This window comes from Myotis lucifugus, unplaced genomic scaffold (assembly GCF_000147115.1).
Source record: "Myotis lucifugus unplaced genomic scaffold, Myoluc2.0 scaffold_45, whole genome shotgun sequence".
NCBI classification, from domain to species: Eukaryota; Metazoa; Chordata; class Mammalia; order Chiroptera; family Vespertilionidae; genus Myotis; species Myotis lucifugus.
The window spans coordinates 6024810-6037676 of record NW_005871093.1 but is presented as its reverse complement, the minus strand read 5'-3'; the positions used below and the strand labels follow the sequence as shown (position 1 = coordinate 6037676).

Sequence of the window (12867 nt, the reverse complement as noted above, 5' to 3'; positions counted from 1 at the left end):
GATCAATTGTACCAAGAGATCAGTGTGCTGAAGGCACGGCTGGAAAACATGAAGACTGAGGTATGAGTGGGTTCTGATCTGTTTCTGGGCTTCACCAGAGCAGGACAGATTTTAATATTAAATTTTCTTCACATCGATACTTGTTAGACCACATCTTAAAGGGGATTAATTAGTAGAAATGTCAAAGCCAGAGGACCTGGTCTTCCCATGGTCTCAACTCTAATGCATTTCTATTGTCCTGGCTTTGAGAATAGCATTGAAGCCAAGCTCCAGTGTCCCTCGGAGATAACCATGACCACCAAATGGCTGTGAAGTGTAGTGAGAAAGACCTGTTCTCAAATGGTGATAAGAAGGCTTGACTTCCAACTCTGATGGCTGTTTGCAGCGAATGGTGCTATAAATATACCTGCTCCTCAGACCCAGAGCTGGTCACAGGCTTTATTCACTGGGACAGGTGAACATGTCTCCTTCCTGATTCCAGCTCATTCATTGCTGCTCCCAAGCCACTCTAACAGGACCAGAATACCCCCACCGTCGTCCCCTGTTGCTGCTGATTAGATGGCTTATAATGACCTCCAGGCTCAGCTCTCAGGAGGCCTTTGGGAGTGGGCTTGTTAGGAAAACCTAGGTGTTTATTTGGTCGGTGCTGGACACATGGTAGGACCTGCTTCTCCGCCCAGCACACCTGACCCACAGCAGTGCGGCCACCAGGTGCGTTACCTAAGTCCCTCCCACAGAGCCAGCGTGCTGTCCTGCAGCTGAAGGGCCGCATCAGCGAGCTGGAGGCCGAGCTGGCGGAGCAGAAGCACCTGCGGCAGCAGGCGGCCGATGATAGCGAGTTCCTGCGGGCGGAGCTGGATGAACTCAAGAAGAAGCGAGAAGACACAGAGAAGGCGCAGCGGAGCCTGACGGAGATAGAAAGTGAGAAGCTGGTGGGGGTGGGGGTGGGGGTGAGGGGGTGGGTCAGGGAGATCAGGATGGAGGAGGAGGCAGGGTGGCAGAGCCCCACCCTGCTTTGCATCTGTCCAGAGGAGCTATCAGGAAGGCCAGCTCTTGCCACCAGTCAAAGGTCAGCCGGGAGTCCAGCAGGTGGAGCACCTGTGTGAGGCACTGCTGAGAACACAGCGATGGGGACTACAGAAGGTGACAGGGGTGCCAGGAGCGTGGCTCTCCGTAGGAGAGAAAGAGCCCAAGAAATGACTTAAAGCAAAAACACTGATTAAGTAAATGCACGTGTGTAAATGCTCAGGAGGCATGAATTGGTGATTTGAGTCAGGTGAATTCTTTTTAAAAGACTTCCCCCAGGAGTTTAAGTAGGATTTTTGAGGGAGAAGAGATGTTTGCATCTGTGAAGAGAAATGAGGGTCTTCTGGGGACTCTGGCTTCCTGGAGGGCCGGTGGAGGGTCCTAGCTGGGTAGCGTCCTCACCTTGGTCCTTGACCACACAGGGAAAGCCCAGGCCAATGAGCAGCGGTACAGCAAGCTGAAGGAGAAGTACAGTGAGCTGGTGCAGAACCACGCTGACCTGCTGCGGAAGGTAGGACCCTCAACCTCCCTCTCACCACGCAGAGGCCCCGCACCACAGGGGAAGGAACAACCGGGGCCTCATGGCGTCTCCGGGTCCAGCACCCCAACTAGTCTCCGGTAGGTCCCCACCATTTCTTGGGAACCTCAGCTTTCAGGCTCCCTTGCCTCGCATATCTTGAGCTCCACCTTAGATGCTAGCCCCACTTGCATTATCCCCCATTTTTATTATTTCTTTAAATATTTAAGAGTTGATCTCTGCAGATGACAGCTTTCTTCTGGCTTCCCTCTGGGTAGGACAGTGGTTTCTGTGTCCAACTCTAAGCCACTCTCGATCTGAATGCTGCCATTTGTTCTAGAAGGAAGATGTCCTTTAAGCCCGTGATGAGCCACTTCAAGACAATGTTCTCCCCTTACAGAATGCAGAGGTGACCAAACAGGTGTCTGTGGCCAGACAAGCCCAGGTGGATTTGGAACGAGAGAAAAAAGAGATAGAGGATTCCTTCCAGCGCGTGAGCGAGCAGGCCCAGCGAAAAGTGAGTGGGAGGGAGACATACGTGAGGGCCATCCGAGTTGGAGGCAGGCCTTGATCAAAGACCTTGTCGTCTTCTGCTCCATCGGTAGCTAGCTCTGTGGGTTGGAGCCCTGTGAGGGTGCTACGAGAGGCTGTATAGAATAGATCGTGGTTACCGAGGCACAAGGGTTAGAAGTGAGGCATGGACGCAAGCTGAATGAGGTTCATCAGCAAAGGCCTTCCCGGGGAGAGTCCTCAGGAGAATCTGGAGTAAAAGCACATGGATATCAGAGAGAGGAACGAGTGTTTACAAGGAGTTGCAGCCAGGTGAACACCGTGGGTCAGGGTGGGGTTGGCAGGCAGGTCCATTGGGAGGGATTTCACACTTCCTGTAACCCAGAGTAAAAAAATACATCTATCTAATCAAAACAAGAGTTTCACAAAGCAATACTTATCCTTACTGTGTGATTGCATCTGGGTAATTTGTTCTGCCTTTTCATTTTTTTTAATGTTAGCTGTGAATTTTACTAATGGGTTACAAACCACACTTTTGAAATCAAAGAAGGGCAATCATTTTTAGATGGCAAGATTTCGCAATGTACCAGTGTTGGGATGCCTGAATTAAAGATCCACTTCTACTTTAATGAGTATTATGGGCTTAACCATGGCACTCAGACAATGTCCTTAAAATTACCCCCCTTGACATTCCACTTGCTCAGAAGAAAAAATTTTGGTACACTCTGAGTTCTCACCTCCCCACTCCCCTTTTTTGCTGAGTAATTTTGCATACGAAAGAGTACACAAATCTCATTTATAGCTCAGGGATTTTTTTTTTTTACATATGTTTATCCCTTGTAATCACCACCCAAATCAGGTGCTCCTGCTTTTCTTCTCTTTCAGACTCAAGAACAGACAGAAGTACTAGAGAACTTGAAGCAGGAACTTGCCACCAGCAAACAAGAACTCCAGGTTGTCCAAGGCAGCCTGGAAATGGCTGCCCAGGTGAGCACCACCTTCCTTCTTCCCCTTCCTTATTCCTTCCCCTCTGGCTTTCATGTGGCTGTCACCGAGCCCCTGTCACCATGCAGCATATGGCCAACCTGGTCCCATCTGTGATCAGTGTGTACTCAGGGAAATGAAACTGGCAGGTTAAGAGATATCACCTTCTGTTCCTTGTGGCCTAGCGGTGGGTTTGGACTTCTGGGGAAGGGACAGTTTAATTCCTCCCAGCAGCTCTCTCTTCCCACTCGGTCGCCATTGCAGTCAGAAGGAAAATGGGTGACCCAGATTGCTGAACTGGAGAAGGACCGGGGCCGTTTGGTGAATGCCATGGCTCGTCGAGAAGAGGAATTCTCTGCTCTTCAGGAACAGCTGGAAAACACCCAGCTCAAACTGTCCAGCACACAGGCAAGTAGCAGACACCCTTGGCTGACCATGTTCAACTTCACTCCCGGGCCTCAGCGGCATATCATGGAGGCTGGGGGCTGTGGAAGGGGTTTGGGGCCCCCAGCCTGATTGTGAAGGCATCTGTAGGAAGAGCCCCTGATGCCAGCATGCCCTGAGTCACCCACAAAGCAGACGAGGGAAAGCACAGCTCTCCTTTATTGTGCGAAAAAGGGGTGCACCTAGCACTGTCTCCCCAAGATTGGAGAATGGGTTGCAGTGACCCATTCCCATAGCCTTCTGTGCTCAGTGGCACACACTTTGGACAAAGAAAGCAGCAACTTGAGTTAAGACACCAGGAGTCCCAGCTGTGTCACAGATGGATGCTGCTTGAAGGCTCTTATGGAGTCTGTGGCAGACTCTCACCTCCCTGGACCATTTCTAGGAATCTATGTGCCAGCTCGCAAAGGGCCAACGAAAAATGCTTCTGGCAGAATCAAGGAAGGCGGCAGAGCAGGTGATACAAGAGGCCCTGAGGCAGCTTGAGGAGCCCACTCTCATCAGCTGTGCCGGATCTGCAGGTACTCTTCCTGGCTTGCAGGTGTTGAATCCTGTTGGCATTAAATCCCATGTGACACTGTACTCAGGTTCTCAGCCTGGCTGCACGTCAGAATTGTCTGGGCGTGCCTGGGCCCCAAGATCAGTTCAGTAGTAAGCTCTTTGGTGTAGGGCAGTGTCAGCATTTTGAAAAACCCTAACTTAACTCTGGTGCCGTGTCACATAGAGAAATTTTTTGATCTTTACAACCATAGTAAAACAAAGATGTATATTTTTGATATTTATTTTATATATTTAAATGCCATTTAACAAAGAAAAATCAACCAAAAAAATGAGTTCGCCATCACTGGTGTAGGGCCTGGGCAGCAGTACTGTCTAAAGCCCCAGCTGTGCTAACTACTGCTTTAGTCATGGATCACACCAGTGCAACGTCTACTGGGAGCTGAGCCTTGGTGACAATTCTAAGGGCCGGTAGGAGGAGGAGCAGACAGCCCTGCGTCTCAGGAGGAAAATGTGCTCTAAATTAAGGGGTGGTTGCTCATGAGCTTCAAGTCGAGACAGGGAGGCTTCAAAGTGTGGAGGGACAGAAACAATAAAAGTCCTCACATAGTCATAGGTATGAGCAGGGCCTACTTGGCATGTACCAGATCCTAAGCAGTGGTTCTCAACCTTCCTAACGCCGCGACCCTTTAATGCAGTTCCTCATGTTGTGGTGACCCCCAACCATAAAATTATTTTCGATGCTACTTCATAACTGTAATTTTGCTACTGTTATGAATCGTAATGTAAATATCTGATATGCAGGATGTATTTTCATTGTTCACGACCCACAGGTTGAGAACCGCTGTAAGGGCTTGCGAGTAGTGCAGCCATCCGAGCTAGAGAAGCCCTCTGGGTGAGAGGAGAGAGCCTTTGTGCACAGTAGGAGAGCATCCAGGCCCATGGGATTTGAAGTCATAGTGATGAGCAGATCTCATTACAGCTCATTCTCAAGCAGAAAAGACATGTTGGCAAAGCAATGAGAGCTTCCATTGAGCACGAGGCAGATGAGAAGAAACGGCTAACAGTTGATTTTTATTATCACATAGAAAGGTCTCGGTGTGGTGAAGTATACAGCAAGGACTGTTCTATCTTATTCAACAGGGAACCCATCTGTAAGGAAACACAACAGTTACAAATGAAGGAGCACACTGAGTACCTAATGTGCTGAGGGAATGCCAGGAAGTGGGGCCGATGCGGGCAGATTCAGAGATGTTAGGAGCTAGCTTTTGAAAGAAGAGGAGAGACATGAACCATGGAGAAGAGAAGTGGGGAATAATAATAATAAAAACAGCTGACAATTTCCTGAGTGCTTTCTGTGTGCTCTAAGTGCTTTATATGCCTTAGCCCAGCGAATCCTCGTAGTGATGCCAGAGGTGATGCTATCAGTTTTCTGTTTTCAGATGAGGAAGCACAGACAGCACGAGATCACAGCCTAGGGGTTGAGCCACACCTAGGCCGTGCAACCGAAGGGCCCATGCTGTAACTCGTGTGATACAGTCTCCACACACCTGTGCACAGAGGCACAGCCGTGGGAATGACTGTTGTGTGTGGAGCACACGCACAGATTAGCCTGATGGGAGCCAAGGATCTGGGCTCAAGGTTAATGAGAGTCCAAGGGCCTTGAAAGACTTAACAGAAAAGCCTGGATTTGATACAATGGGCAGTAATGAGAAATGAGACGCAGAATCTGGGCTGGCAATGTGGTGGCCCTGGTTCTCGGCTAAAGACCAGACAGGCTCAGAAACACAGCTTTTGAAGCTGCCATAAGAGAATCACGTACCAGAGTAACCAACAAGCTTCTCTCCCTTCCCTCTTCTCAGGGCAGCTCCTGTAGGGCTGGGGCCACTCACTAGGTAGGCTCATCCATCAAGTGACTTAACAGGGATGAATGAAACAAGCTAGGACAACTCTCACTTTCACTTTGCCCTGTCTTTCCTCCCACAGATCACCTTCTCTCCACGGTCAAGTCCGTTTCCAGCTGTATTGAACAACTGGAAAAATGCTGGAGCCGGTATATTGCCTGCCCAGAAGGTAACAAAGGCAAAGGATAGGGTCTGTCACCAGTGATGGCAGGGCAGGACTCAAAAATGCTTGAATGTAGAAACATGGGTTCCTATGCACCAAGCAAGGAGTGTGTACAACTCATAAAGCAGGGAGGGAGGAAAAATGAAAGTGGCTAAGTGGTTAGAGCGTCAGCCCGTGCACCAAAGGGTCTTGGGTTCAATTCCCGGTCAAGGTCACATACCTGGGTTACAGGTTCAACTCCCAGCCCCACTTGGGGTTCATGTGGGAGGCAACTGGTCGATGTCGGTCTGTCTCTCATTCCCTCTCCTTCCTACTCCCTCCCTCCTTTCCATTCTCTCTAAAAATCAATGGAAAAAAATACCCTCAGGTGAGGATTAACCAAAAAAAAAAAAAAAGAAAGAAAGAAAGAAAGAAAGCGATACCCCTCAAGCAGGACTGAGAAATTTTCCTTTAAACCCCTGGCAGATATCAGTGGGCTTCTGCACTCAGTAACCCTCCTTGCCCACTTGACCAGCGACACCATTGTTCACGGCGGCACCACCTGCCTTAGAGCCCTGCCAGAGCCTGCTGATGGTGAGTACCAGAGCTGGGGGGCCATTCAGAGGAGCGGGAGGAGCAGAGGGCCTTTAGAAGTCTCTGTTGCCTTGCATCTCCAGCACTGACCGAGGCCTGTAAGCAGTATGGCAAGGAAACCCTCCTCTATCTGGCTTTCCTGGAGGAAGAAAGAACCCCTGAGAATGTCGACAGCACAGCCCTGAGGAGCTTCCTCAGCAAGATCGCGGCCATCGGCGAGGTATTATCAGTATTATCTTTCGGGGAAAGTTATTGTTGTTCTTGGGTGTGAGTGCTGGTGGTTTGCCAGGAAGTCGGTGAGCCAGTTCTGAGCCAGTTCTTTCTGCACTTTAAACGTGATTCTAGAAAGTGAGAGCGCTGAAAAATTTGACCTCCCTGAATGACATTCTAGTTACAGTTAATTCATTGGCTTTAATTAAGAATCTGCTCTGTGGTCATCATTAGGAAGTATCAAAGAAGAATAAGCACAGTTTTTCTGTTTTCAAGGATTTTTTTGTGGTTGGACAGGTTAACACCTAAAATGGAGATAATGGCCCTAACCGGTTTGGCTCAGTGGATAGAGCGACAGCCTGTGGACTGAAAGGTCCCAGGATTGATTCCGGTCAAGGGCATGTACCTTGGTTGCGGGCACATCCCCAGTAGGAGGTGTGCAGGAGGCAGCTGATCGATGTTTTTCTCTCTCGATGTGTCTAACTTTCTATCGCTCTCCCTTCCTCTCTGTAAAAAAATCAATAAAATACATTTTAAAAAGTAATAAAAATAAAATGGAGATAATGATATATTTATTCATTCAATAAAGATATAGTGAATATGTCCTATATACTGGGATTTGTGCTAGGTGTAGTTGTATAGGAACAAATAAGACATGGTCTCTAGAGGAAAGGAAAATAAAGAAAGCTGCAATTTCTATACAGTGCGATGAGAAGTGAAATAGAGCTCTATTTTGAGAGTACAGTACAAGGCAGCATTTAATTAATTCCTAAAATGTGTGGTGATAAGTTCAGGAAAGAAAGACATCAGGGCCAGAGTTCAGATCCTCATTCTCTCATTTGAGTGCTTTAAACAGCCTTCTGATTACTCTCTCTGCCTCGGGCCTCTTTTTTCTCTGCTCTCTTCCAAAAACAGAGATCTGATCAGGATTCCTCTAGTTTGATACCAAAAATCATATGTAATGTGACACACAAGGACCTCCAGAGTCTGGGCTTTATCCACCTTTCTGGGCCCCTCTTGCACTCTCCCTTCACCTTACAGTTGGTGGCTAACACTGTGATGTGCCTGCTTACCTATCTATTTCCCCCCAATGAGTTCTCAGAAGTAGAGCCCATACCTTCTTCATATTGTATCCCTGGTCCCTGGCATAATATCTGGCAGGTGGTTAACACCCAAGTGTTTACTTAATTGAATATGGAGAGAGAGAGAGAGAGAGAGAGAGAGAGAGAGAGAGAGAGAAACAAACCAGATAAAAAGATGGATCGGATGGGGGAGGAATGTTCATACTGGGGAGAAATAGGCAATGAAGTAGAGACCCTTGAATGTCTGGATAAAGGAAGACTATGGAGAATGGTGAATTGCTAACCTCTATTTCAATAGGGTGACATGATCATGATGACATTTGGTATTATTAAGTTGGTGTGTCAGCCTAGGCAACATTAACACAGTCTGCCTTTTGTTGAAGATAAAGCATCTTACCCCGTATAGTGCAGAATTGAGAAGTCAATATATGGGGCAAAGTATGTAGGACACCATGAAGAGATAAAAATTAAATTACTGAAAGCAAAGCAAAGTGTGATAGAAAGATCATGGCAGTTTTCCTTCCTGGCACTAGGGCTTACCGGATGTAGAGAATCTTCCCGGGACATGGAAAATGCTGAATAAAATGGGGGGGGGGGAGGGGGGAGACGGGGGGGTTTGCAGTAACTATGTTTATTGTGACATGTTAAAGACTTTTTTTAAAAATATTTTTTTATTGATTTCAGAGAGGAAGGGAGAGGGAGAAATAGAAACATCAATGATGGGAGAGAATCATTGATTAGCTGCCTCCTATACGTCGAGCCTGCAACCTGGGCATGTGCCCTTGACTGGAATGGAACCTGTGACCCTTCAGTCCACAGGCCGACACTCTATCCATTGAGCCAAACCAGCTAGGGCTAAAGAACCTTTTAAAAGTTATTAAAAGCAAGACAAAGGAATAAGATAGTTTCAAATGTAAGCAGATATATTTGAAAAAGAACCATCAAACTTCTAGAAGTGAAAAATATAATCATTGAAAGTAATAACTTTAAAATATATAGATTCACCGGCAAGTTAAAACAAAGCTGAAGAAAGAATTAGTGAACTGGAGGAATTATCTAAATATGGCACAGATTTTATAAGTTGGAATGTAATGGCTATATATAGACTATTTAATCAGAGTTCCAGAAGATAACAGAAAGACTATGTTCTCCCCACCCCCAGCAACATATTGTTAATTCTATGCTTTTTCCAACATTCTTGTGTGTGAGGTTTATCCATTTGGATATGTTCATTTTCACTCCTCTGTTGTGCTCCATTGTGTGCATATTGCTTAATTTCTGTTATATCTGTTCTCTTGTTGATGCACATCAGGGTTATTTCCAGTTTGGGGCTATTATGAATGTGTCACTGTGATCATTCCTGTACACATCTCCTGATGAATGAGTGCAAGAATTTCTCTAGAGTGTATATATGTAGGAATCGAATTACTAGTTTATAGGATGAATTTCACACACAGTAGTAACTGCCTCATATGATTGCTGTGGGAGCAAAGTTAAATAAGGGGCAGGCTGTCTGGTTGGAAGACATTATCTACATTTCAAGAGGTTTTTAAAACACATCCCAAGCAGCAAACACGATCAGCTGTGCAGCTGTGGGGTTAGGGTCCAAGCAGCTGCAACTGAATGGCCTTGTGGGGTTAAGCAGGGTTGGCCTTCTGGAAGGAGATGGGTTCTGAGTGAAGCTAGAGGGGGTGGAACATGAGGTTCCAGAGTTCACATGGTAGAGAGTTCCAAGCAAGGCCTATAAGGGCTGCCCCTCCATGGCTTGCAGAAGTGTGTTGTGTGGTGGGGCCCTCCCATCTTCTGCCATCATGTGGGGATTACAGGTCTGCCACCGGAGAAAAGAGAAGAGGTTAAAGGGTCATTTCAGCCCGTGTGATGTGTTCACAGGAGCTCCTGCCCAGAGGCCTGGACATCAAACAGGAGGAGCTAGGAGACCTGGTGGACAAGGAGATGGCTGCTACTTCAGCTGCCATTGAAACTGCTACAGCCAGAATAGAGGTATGGAGCCCTGGCCAGTGTTCTCAGTGATGGAGCATCAGCCTGTGCAGTAAAGGGTTGTGGGTTTGATTCTTGGTCAAGGGCATGCACCTGGGTTGCAGATTCAATCCTGGCCCTGGTCAGGGTGTGTGCAGGAGGCCACCAATTGATGTGTCTCTCTCATGTCAGTCTCTCTCTCTCTCTCTCTCTCTCTCTCTCTCTCTTTCTCCCCACCCTCCCTTCCACTGTCTAAAAATCGATGGACAAAAATATCCTTGGGTGAGGATTAACAAAACAATAGAGGTATGGAAGTGTCTCAAGATCTAAAGTGATGCTCTTGCGGCTTCCCTTTGGCAACATTTCCTATTGATATATCTTAGTTGTTCATTAAGGCTTTAGAGGCTCCCTATAAAAATAAACCAAAACCAGAATATACCAGGATCTCTCCGGGGTAGAAAATGAGAAAGTCCTCACCACTAGAAGGTGAGCAATTTCCTCAAGGATCAACATACTTTGGTATCAGGCTATCTTGCATTCAAGTTCCAGATTGATTGACCACTTACTAACTGCATGACTTCCAATAAGTTACATTAACCTCGCTAAGATTCTGATTTCAAAACCAATGACAATGCTTGTCTCGGAAAAGCTGAGTGGGCCCCATTGGAAAGGTCACAGATTGCCCACTTTGGAGTGAGTACCTGCCTATAGGACCTGGTAGCAGCTGCCCCTCCCAGCATGGTGCCATAGCTCTCAGAGTTCTGTGCACACCAGCCTGGGTTCCAGAATGTCAAGACACTGGCAGAGACAGCCTGCTGTAGCTGCCCGCACTGAGTAGATCACAAGTTTACTTGTAGATTCTTTTCCTGATTCTCACAAGGATGTGGATGGGCTCTTCTAGATTTGGATATTGGACCCAAAGTGTAGTGGGACGCCAGTAGGTTCTCAGTACCTGTGACGTGTTAAAAAAAACCCTGCTTCTCTTTAACAGGAGATGCTCAGCAAATCCCGAGAAGGAGACACAGGAGTCAAATTAGAGGTGAACGAAAGGTCAGTCTGAACAGCATGGTGGTGCGTAGGTGATCAGGGTCAGTCTTGCCTGCACTGGTTTATACTAATTAGAATAGAACACTAGCAGCCACAGGGAAAGATTGAGTCTACTAATATGTAATTGTCAATAACAGTATTAATGATGGAGATAGTATCACTGTTGCATTATAGGGGGAAAGAAAACCCCAGGAATCCTCACTTAGCTATTCCTTATGAAGAAGATCCACAGTCCAGCCTCCTCACTCACCTGCCTTACTTCCCATTCCAAGTATGCCTGTGTTTAGGAATGAGAAAGAGAACAGTTTTCTTCATTGGTATTAGTTCTGTATCCTCACCGTTTTTTTTTTCCCCCAGGATTCTTGGTTCATGTACCAACCTAATGCAAGCTATTCAGGTCCTGATTGTGGCCTCGAAGGACCTCCAGAGAGAGATAGTGGAAAGTGGCCGGGTAAGCGTGGGTGAGGGCCCGGGAACAGGGAGAACAGACATTAGTTAGTCATTAGTTACAGATTCCCAGCTCACTGAGAGGCTAAGTCTACACGAAACACTCATCCACATTCAGTGAGATCTATGTATGTTGCCTTCTCGCCCTGTGTGTCCATCTGAGGGCGCAGCTGCCGTCCCTGGGGATGTCAGCAGATGCCATGGGAAGAAGCTGGAACACTGCCAGGTCCCCAGAGAGCAGCCAGGCACATCTTCCAGCTCCCGGCTCATGAACCCAGGCGACATCGTTGGAGCCTGCTGGGGAAACCAAGTGTGCATTGCAAGTCTGGGCCCTTGGAGGAGGAAGTGAGAGGTTTTGAAAACTAGACAAATCGGAAGAATGAACCTGCTGCTGACTTTCACAGTGGGCTCTGCCGTGTCTCTTTCCAACAGCAGTCAACTTGCAGTGCTTCACAGACTCGCCCTCAGTCTTGTCTTGACATTGTCACTTGGATTTCCTCACTCCTTTGTTGGCATTATTGCCATCTTGTTTTTTTCTCATATCCCTGAAGCAGCTGCAACTAAGAGACAAAGATCCAGGGAGGGTTTATGAGCCTGAAAGCAATCATATAAGGAACGAAGCCATATCTGTTTTGGTGGTGCTTTTTATCCGTCTGAGAGATGTTGTTTTTGGTCCCCAAAATTAGAAAGAAGGACTGAGCAAGGAGTATCTGTAGATTCTCAGACTATCAGGTACTTTCAAAGCATTAATACATTTTTTAAATCCAAGTAGAAATAGTTTTTTAAAATTATTCACTGTATGCCCTCTTCTTTTGGCAAATCATGGAGAGCAGCTAGACTCCTCTGAAATTGTTATTCATAAATATGTGTGTGTGTGTGTGGTGTGTGTGTGTGTATATATATATTTATACACACACACACACACACACACACATACACATACATACAATTTGGAAATATAATAAAAATGCCATGGGTTTTGGAGTCAGAAGAGCCTAGGATTTACTTTCATTTATTTCCTGCATGACCTTGGGAAAAGTATTTTTGCCTCTCAAAACTTTATTTTTCTTATCTGTAAAATGGGAATAATAATGCTTGCCTCTCAGAGTGGCTGTGAAAATTTATATGAGGTAATATATATATAAAAGCACCTGGCACACAGGAGGCACTCAAATAAAAAGGTAGCTATGATTATTTCTCACTTCTCTAGGGCACAGCATCTCCTAAAGAGTTTTATGCCAAGAATTCTCGATGGACAGAAGGACTCATTTCAGCCTCCAAAGCTGTGGGCTGGGGAGCCACTGTCATGGTGTAAGTGTCTTTGGGTCCCAAGGCTCCTCACCCACCCCCATTTCATTGATCACCCCAGAGAAAACTAAGTGGGGGGGGCGGGATATCCCCACTAGAATACACTGTTGATAAGGAAGTCAGTAGGACTAAGTTTAAAAGGAGACTGGGTCTCCTGGGGCAGCACAGGCAGGCTGT

The 12867-nt window shown here is 46.7% G+C and overlaps 1 protein-coding gene across 1 annotated transcript in view; it reads left to right on the top strand.

Annotated features, from left to right (window-relative positions):
* Positions 1 to 12867, top strand: part of HIP1 (huntingtin interacting protein 1) — a 135019-nt gene that overhangs the window by 118798 nt on the left and 3354 nt on the right. Inside the window, 14 exon segments of the mRNA XM_006088290.3 lie at positions 6 to 60; positions 738 to 921; positions 1449 to 1537; positions 1944 to 2060; positions 2939 to 3040; positions 3302 to 3445; positions 3867 to 4002; positions 5966 to 6052; positions 6512 to 6619; positions 6703 to 6839; positions 9802 to 9912; positions 10880 to 10938; positions 11293 to 11386; positions 12593 to 12693. Coding sequence (XP_006088352.1) covers positions 6 to 60; positions 738 to 921; positions 1449 to 1537; positions 1944 to 2060; positions 2939 to 3040; positions 3302 to 3445; positions 3867 to 4002; positions 5966 to 6052; positions 6512 to 6619; positions 6703 to 6839; positions 9802 to 9912; positions 10880 to 10938; positions 11293 to 11386; positions 12593 to 12693 — 1524 coding nt within the window.